At 37.9% G+C, this 8295-nt stretch overlaps 2 protein-coding genes across 2 annotated transcripts; both read left to right on the top strand.

Moving 5' to 3' along the window:
- Positions 1–2243: 2243 nt before the first annotated feature.
- On the top strand, positions 2244–6756 carry LOC306856069 (grpE protein homolog 2, mitochondrial-like). The gene is made up of 4 exons (XM_079395071.1): positions 2244–2465; positions 4209–4368; positions 5291–5372; positions 5461–6756. The coding sequence occupies exons 1-4, from the start codon at positions 2389–2391 to the stop codon at positions 5784–5786; spliced, it is 645 nt and encodes a 214-aa protein (XP_079251197.1). The 5' UTR covers positions 2244–2388; the 3' UTR covers positions 5787–6756.
- Positions 6757–6795: 39 nt separating this feature from the next.
- On the top strand, positions 6796–8095 carry LOC306856070 (H/ACA ribonucleoprotein complex subunit 2-like protein). The gene is made up of 4 exons (XM_079395072.1): positions 6796–7072; positions 7239–7308; positions 7395–7500; positions 7593–8095. Exons 1-4 carry the CDS (start codon positions 6922–6924, stop codon positions 7716–7718), a joined length of 453 nt encoding a protein of 150 aa, XP_079251198.1. The 5' UTR covers positions 6796–6921; the 3' UTR covers positions 7719–8095.
- The last annotated feature ends 200 nt before the right edge of the window (positions 8096–8295 follow it).

The following is an 8295-nucleotide window of genomic DNA, read 5'->3' on the forward strand; positions in this document are numbered from 1 at the left end:
AACATGTCTCACCAATAGGAGTGTTGACAGGTTCAAGGAAAGATAATGAACCCAAAGAAAGAGTGTTATTTTTGAAAAGCATGAGTATGCCAGATGGAATAGCATCCATAACTGTGGCAAACTCTTTGGGAGTTACAGGTATATTATATTCTGAAAGAAATTCTGCATACCTAAAAAGTAGACCTTCGTTATTAAAAAGCTGTCTAACATGAAATATGCCATTACTAAACCAATGATTATAAAACAAAGATTTATTTTTAAATAAAATACTCCTATTGTTCCATATGTAACACCGATGAGGAGAAAAATTGTGTTTGTATATGAGAGTCCATGCCAAAAGAACTTGTAGATGAAAGTTAGATAGCTTGACAGGGAGTTTATAAATATCATAATTACACATTATAGCAAACTCTGCACCACCAATTTTCGAGAAGACAAGTTGAGGGAAAATATTCCAAATAGAAGAGGGATTTTTAAGGAATCGATTAAGCCAATTTATTTTAATTGTGTTATTTAGTACACTAAAATCAATGAAGTTTAAGCCACCATTTTTTTGAGAATTCAGTATCACTGACTTTTTCAAATAATGGGGTTTGTTTTTCCATAAAAATTTAACTAAGATTCCATCAATAATTTTACACGTGTGCTTATCAATGTACAGTGACTGAGCAGCATAAGTAAGGCGAGACAAACCTTCTGCTTTAACAAGCAAACCTCTGCCTTTCAAAGAAAGGTCTCTCTGCAGCCAGCAGTTCAGGCGTTTCATTGTTTTTATAATAATTGGGTCCAGATTAGCAGAGCATCTAGAGTTATCTTTTGTTATTTGTATACCCAAATATGTAACACAGTTTTTAACAGCAATGCCACAAATTGAAGAGAACATACTGTTTTTTATCGTAAGTAGTTCACATTTATTAAGATTTAGATGTAGGCCAGAGGCTTTAGAAAAGAGATGAAGAGTACGTAAGGCTGCTGGTATTTGCAGAGAGTCTTCTAAGAACAGAGCAGTATCATCCGCTAACTGATTAATAATTATCTCCGTATTGCCAATATTGATGCCTTTTAGATGGCTTGCTTTGATGTGTAAACTAAGAAATTGTGTCGCAATTAAGAAAAGATAGGGAGATACTGGACATCCCTGTCTAACACCACGGTTTAAGAAGAATCTGGGAGAGGTACCGTTACTCAATTTAATGGCGCTACTACTGTTCATATACAGCATTTTGAGCATATTACAGAAGGAGTCACCAAAACCAATTCTATTTAGTGCTTGAAATAAAAACTCATGTTCTAATGTGTCAAATGCTTTATAGTAGTCTAAAAATAAAATAAAACTTTCTTTTGAGAGTAAATATGAGTAGTCCAATAGACGGTTAGAAATTTAGTCCGACTTGAACCGGCGCCGACCACACGTCACTGTCACGTGTGGCATCAAAGTACCGCGATAGCGTTTCGAGAGCAGCCGGCTGACTCAGCCAAGTATAGGGCTGCGTCCGAAATCGCATACTACTTGTGTAGGTACTACATTTGAATTCAAACGTACTTCTCGACCGTTAAAAAAGTACGTTCTATATAGTATGAATGAGGGTAGTATGAATGGAATTCGGACGTACTACATCCGCCATGTTCATGAAGTCATCTCATCGATTTACAACGTTTAAACTTTAATAAGTCAGCCGTTTACTTTGATTATTTTAAATAAGTGCAATTTAACCACAATGAACAACGTTTTTCATGAGGTACTTGCACTTGAAAACAGCCGCGTCGCCGCTTTCCGCCATTTTTCGAATATGACGCCTCCTCTCCCGTGGCATCATGGGATAGTAAAGTGTCCATCGTATGCCTACTACAGAATTCGGGCGGAAGTAGTAGGTCATCCGGGTAATTCTCGCCTACTGTTTTTCGAATACTATGAATTCGGACATACTACTCGCCTCGCATACTGTTTTTCGCATACTATATAGTAGAGAAGTATGCGATTTCGGACGCAGCCTAGGTCTCTGCAGCAAAGTAATGGGAGTTACCAGATCAGGGCGTTTTTAGACCATGTGTCCTGATTGGCTGACGTCATAGTGATGGTAGGTTTAGGGGTGGGGTTAGGTAAGGGGGATCATTTTGTTTGTATGATTGAGAAACTCCCAGCAGTTTGAAAACACCCACAAATTCAGAAACGCCCTCTTTTACTCTGCAGAGACCTCAATCTCCAAGTGTCCGACTTGACGACTCCGTTTTCAACTCCGTCCCTGACTGCAAGCGGCTACTCTCGTTGACCACCGTCTGTAGCCGTGCTTCAAGTCGAACGCACCTACTGACTCGTCGAGCAGGTCACGCGCACCCGACCACACACACACACACACACACACATACACACAACAAGCTACTGAAGAAATGGCCGTGCGCTTTCTGTCCGTAACTAGAAGATATTCCATCGATTTGTGCAGGTTAACACCAAGTGCAGTCAACAGGTAAAGCATGATTTATAGCGTAATATTCAGACAAATGTGCTAATAACACGAGAAAAACAGGATTTTGTTAATATTATCGCCATTTTAACCGTTTAAAGTGTTGTGGGGTTAGCGTCACTGCTAACGTTAACTGGCTAACGAGTGAGTTAGCGGTTTAGCGGGACTCAAACCTCAATCTAACCAATAAATACAACCCAGACGAGTTTAAATATGTTCAGAAACGACGAACACGTCGACCGTGGGTCGTTTGGTAGTTTATATCATGTTTAATTTTTTAGCAAGATTGTCCATCAATCACATCTGTCAGCTCTAATATCTAATATCTGTGTCTTGCTTTAACGTTTCGTCTTTTCTTAGTTACGAGCTATTAAATGTAACAATACTATTACAACCTGTAGTAAAACAGTATCAGATATCATGTGATCCAAGTGGGTTTTGGCTTGATCAGCCTTTATATCTATTGAATCCTACCATAAAGAACAGCAAATGGGAATGACTAAAGCTCTGAAAATATAAAAAATATTTTGGGATCAAATCAGATTTTTTTTTTGTAACGTTACTGGTTTCATGTAATATTATTATGTCAATCAGATCTTTTGAAGCAGAAAATGTTATAATTATGCTAGGCACAAAGCTAAATACCACAATCCTGTAAGTGTAAATAACCAAAATAAACAAAAGTTGCTCATCTTCAGGCCATCCAAGATCTTGATGAGTGTGTTTCTTCATCAGAACAGATTTGGAGAAATTTAACAAAATTTAAAAAAATTTTTTTTTTAGTTTACCACTAGCTCACTAATAGATCCTCTGCAGTGAAGGGGGGAGGGGAAGTGGTGTGTGGATTTGTGCTCTGCATTTAACCCATCCAAGTGTACACACAGTAGTGAACAAACACCCGGAGCAGTGGGCAGCCATTGATGCGGCGCCCGGGGAGCAGTTGGGGGTTTGGTGCCTTGCTCAATGGTCTCACCTCAGTCGTGGTATTGAGGGTGGAAAGAGTGTTGGTTATTCACTCCCCCACCTACAATCCCTGCCGGACCTGAGAATCGAACCCACGACCTTCGAGTTACAAGTCCAACTCTCTATCCATTAGGCACGACAGCCCCAATGGGTGCCATCAGAATGAGTGTCCAGACAGCTGATAAAAACATAATCCACATGACTCCTATTGATCAGTTGTGAAGCAAAAAGATACATGTAAAACAAAAAAGAGAAGAATTCATCCACAATCCACCTTTTTAACTCAAAACCCTTGGTTCTGGCAAAAATCAGTCAATTATCCATAATATTGCTTTCTCCAATGTCGAGTGAAGTGTGCACAGATTAAGCACTGTTTACATCTAAAAACAGTTTATTGGTGGATTTTGATGTGAGAGGACAAAAGGGGATTAACTTTCATTGGAGAATGCATTTATTAAGGATTATAGACTTGCATTTATGCGTTTAGCAGACGCTTTTATCCAAAGCGATTTACATTGCATTCAAGTTACAGTTTTTACATTTTTATCAGACTTGTATTTTGGCCGAAAGGTTTAAAGGTAAAACACCTTAATGATGTATTAGTTTCTTAATTTTTACTTCACAAAATGCTAATTATTGAACTGAGTTATGTAAATTACTTGTGGATTATTGTAACATTTTTATCATCTGTTTGATAATCCCATTGATGGGATTATGCACATTTTGAAGTGGAGATCACGCTGAGCATTTGACAACTTTGAGTTTTTTCTTTCTTTCCTCCAGGTCCGTCGAGGGCCTCTTCAGCACTGCAGCAGAACATCGTAGTGCTGGTGATGACTGCCATGGTGACGATGGAGATGATGACCACAGTCACTCTGTGACACATGTCAGGACCTTAGAGACGAGAACTAGAAAACTGGAAGGACAGGTTCACGACCTCACAGTAAGTTCACATTCGGCACTGTTTTACCCCTTGTTCATCCCCAACATGGTTCCACTGTGGGTTTCCAGCCTGTATCTGTTCTCAAACCACTCTGTGCATTTCCACTGCAAAAAGGGGGGTTCTGGGCTGGAAAGATCAGTTCAACTCAAGCCCTAAAAATTTGCTGGTGGGTTGAGAAATGCTGATACTGCCTGTGGCATTCTTGTTGAGCAATGTGATAATGATTTCACTCTGTGCGAGATGTGCGAAAGAGCAAATTAATTTATACCTTCAGTTTCAATTTATCCTCAAAAAGAACAGATAAGAGTACCAGAAGTTTATGCAATCTGCCAGTATGCTAGAATCACTTCAAGTACTGTGAACACCAAATAGATGTGCTGAACTGCCCGCACAACCAGCAGGACAAGCACGGTTTGTTTTTTTGCCTGGTTATAATCAGGTAAACAACACGTACCAGCATTGCATCATCATTCATTCCTCAAGCCAAGAACAGTCTCTGGCTTCAGATCGTGAACCATTCTGGTGGAAAAAAGGTATTTGTAAACTATTTTAGCTTTGTAAGAAACCAATCATATTCATTTAAAAAAACAACAACACTAATTTATATACTAATATATATTTAAATGGTGTTCTGGAGTAAATGCAACATTAATAAGGGATAATTATCAACTGCTACATTGACCCGGTCAGTATTTGGTCATTTTGAGAGCATTTTCAATGGTCAGTTTCATTGATTTATTGATAATACGCCATTTTTAGTGAATATTAAGTATGCATCGTACACGCATACTTTGTAATTACACAGTATTAATTACTTTAATTCCTGTAATTAAATTATAATGGCCATTAGTTTTAATCAGTGTTTCATTTGTAATTTGGTTGTTTTTTCTTTTGGTAATTATTAACTTTGTGCTTTTCACAGGAGAGATACAAACGAGCCCTAGCTGACTCTGACAATGTCAGAAGAAGAACACAGAAATTTGTTGAGGCTGCCAAAATATTCGGTAACCTACTTTAATTTAGCTACACATTATAGCTGTTCACATTGCATTATTAAAGCAGCATTACATTAAACATTACGCTCTCCCATAGGGATTCAAAGTTTCTGCCGTGACATTGTGGAGGTTGCAGACCTGTTGGAGAAGGTTGAGGAGGGAGATGGAGTGCAGCAGCTGACACAATACATGGCACACATACAGGGACGGCTGCAGGACATCTTCACCAAGCATGGACTGGAGAAGATGAGCCCTGTGGGATCCACCTACGACCCATATCAGCATGAAATAGTCTGTCATACTCCAGCAGAGGGAGTGGAGCTCGGCACCATAGCTGTGGTGAAGCAAGACGGTTACATGCTGCATGGACGTACCATTCGCCATGCCCATGTGGGTATAGCTGTGAAGACACAGGAGCAGTGACAGTCCTCTCCTGCTTAGGTTTTTTTAAACGCACTCTTTCTTAGTACGTACGATACCATTGTTCTTACATCTCTAGGCAACTACATGTCTGACTTACTCTTTGAAGTAATGGTTATTTATATGTATTTATCTTTTTTTTCCTAACGTGTAATCTACACAGATTGATCAAGCTTTTTTTTGTAATTTTTTTTGTTTAGTTTTGAACCCCCAATTTACAGAATGTCCAATGCCCATTTAATGTTTGGAAAAATTCATGATTATCTTTTGTGTGTTGAATACATTTGTAGTGTAATAAGAATCGTAGTGTTAAATAGACCTGGAAAATGCACTTTACACCCTTGTCATGGTGGTTTATGTAAGTGATTAGTAGTTTTGGAGCTTAAGGGATAAAGCAGTAATGACTTTTATAAGAAAATAACACTTTATAATAAGATTCTATATGTTTAATGAAGTAGGTTTCACAAGTTAACAGTGAACAGCCATGTTTACAGCATTCACTGATCTTGATTGATATTAGTTTAAGAATATACTGTTCATTCTACTTTATATTAGTTTTAACATTAAACTAATGTTAATGCATAGAATGTTATTTTAATGTTACCAGAAAGTCTGTCTGTTGTGAAACTTGTCAAGTAAGTGTTATAGGCCACCAGTACCCAAACCAAATGCTAAAAGATTTTTCTTTTTGAGGGGAGAAATGCACATATACATGCAAGATATACATGTATCCAAAGTGGAACTGAACTGAATGTTATTTGGGAGATAAAATGAACATAAAAAGTATTTAGATGTATTTATTTTGTTTGTAATAGTTTTTTTTTTTTTTTGTAGCTGAGAAGAAAAACTGTAAGCTATTTTCTTTAAACTACGTTTTTTTCAGAAGTATTCTTTGTAAATTTTGCAGACGATTAGTTTTGAGTGTATGTGTGCGAGACATGTTTTGACTGAATAAAATCTCAACATTTGTTCATTCTGTGCACTAGGGGTCAGTGTTTACAAATGTTACTCTCAGTACGTGCCGCGAAAAACCGCATTGCGTGTGGAAAAAAACACCGGAAGAACACGTGTGTTGTCCAGCAACAGAAAAATCGTCCTCAAGTTAAGCTCTCGTGTGTTTCTCTTGTTGTAGCGAAACATGACAAAGGTAAAGAAGGAAAAAACTGTCGAAGAGGAGACCGGGGGAACAGAGAAATCCTATCAAGAATTAATAGCTAATGTAAACCCAATCGCAAACCCGCTTGCGTCGCGTAAACTAAGCAAAAAGCTCTACAAGTGCGTCAAAAAAGGTAAAAATGTGTTTTGAAACTTTTTTTCCCCATTTAAGCTATAGCATTTTTTTATCTGAATAAAATGTGTTAAATATGGCTGTGTAACGTATAGTTTATCGTTAAAGAGACCGCCACGTGGTTGCAGTCGGGTATTCATATACATGTTCTTCATTATTTTACAAAGCGGCTAAAATCAAACAGATCCGGCGAGGAGTAAAAGAAGTACAGAAGTTTATCAACAAAGGAGAGAAGGGGTAAGGCGAGGTTTCTTTTCCTCATGTTTCAGCATCATTTAGTCCACAGTAATCTTTATTTTAACACATTTTCTGTCATCTTGTAGTATTGTGGTGCTTGCTGGAGACACTCTTCCCATAGAGGTGTATTGCCACTTACCAATCATGTGTGAAGACAGAAACCTGCCCTATGCTTATGTGCCATCTAAAGTTGTAAGTTCATCAGAACGCTGTACAATATTTCTCAATCAAAATACACAGTACAGAGTTACAATACTCATGTGTTTGTTTTCCTCTTTCTGCAGGATTTGGGCTCATCAGCTGGATCGAAGCGTCCCACCTGTGTTATCATGGTCAAACCACATGATGAATATAAAGAAGCCTATGATGAGTGTCTGGAGGAGGTCACGTCTTTGCCCAAACCAATCTGAGGATGTTTTATTTTGATTTTTTTTAAATATCAGATCAAATTAGAATGGAGTGACTGTCGAGTGTTCACCAGTGCATCGGTCAAGTCATTTAGAGACTGAAACCAATTCTGGATTCTTTGGGGACTTCTTCATTTGCAGAAAGAAGCACAAATGTATGATGGCAGTTAATGTGATTTGTGTGAAGTTCATGTATCCGGACAGTGGATGGAGCTGTTGTTTAGCCTGTTGTGTTTCTCAATGCTTGACACTCTTGATCTCTGTTATGTTTGATGTATTGATTGGTTTGTTTTTCGTCATTCATAACTGCTTTGGGAGAGTGGACCCCAGAGAGCTCCAAGAGATGTCAAAATAAACTTTCTCTTTTTTGTTCTGTTTCACATGATCTTGTTTCTTTGATCTTGATTTAACTGGTTTTGCCATTTTTATTCATAAAAGTTGGCATGTTTCATTTTAAAATGCAGTGCTATGAACTTGGAAAAAAAAAATCAAAATGGAATGCATTCTGCATAGAATGCCATGCATAGTTACTGGCCTCATACATTATTATTTTTAAATCACATTAAAATGTTTTTGTATG

This window comes from Barbus barbus (assembly GCF_936440315.1).
Source record: "Barbus barbus genome assembly, chromosome: 36".
Taxonomy (NCBI): Eukaryota; Metazoa; Chordata; class Actinopteri; order Cypriniformes; family Cyprinidae; genus Barbus; species Barbus barbus.

What these genes read in the sequence shown, in the direction of transcription:
- LOC306856069 (XM_079395071.1), top strand. Translation starts at nt 2,389, where the DNA reads ATGGCCGTGCGCTTTCTGTCCGTAACTAGAAGATATTCCATCGATTTG. An exon ending in ACACCAAGTGCAGTCAACAG is followed by an intron (nt 2,466 to 4,208) that starts GTAAAGCATGAT and finishes TCTTTCCTCCAG; the next exon opens with GTCCGTCGAGGGCCTCTTCA. An exon ending in GACAGGTTCACGACCTCACA is followed by an intron (nt 4,369 to 5,290) that starts GTAAGTTCACAT and finishes TGCTTTTCACAG; the next exon opens with GAGAGATACAAACGAGCCCT.
- LOC306856070 (XM_079395072.1), top strand. Translation starts at nt 6,922, where the DNA reads ATGACAAAGGTAAAGAAGGAAAAAACTGTCGAAGAGGAGACCGGGGGA. An exon ending in CTACAAGTGCGTCAAAAAAG is followed by an intron (nt 7,073 to 7,238) that starts GTAAAAATGTGT and finishes TATTTTACAAAG; the next exon opens with CGGCTAAAATCAAACAGATC. An exon ending in CTTATGTGCCATCTAAAGTT is followed by an intron (nt 7,501 to 7,592) that starts GTAAGTTCATCA and finishes CTCTTTCTGCAG; the next exon opens with GATTTGGGCTCATCAGCTGG.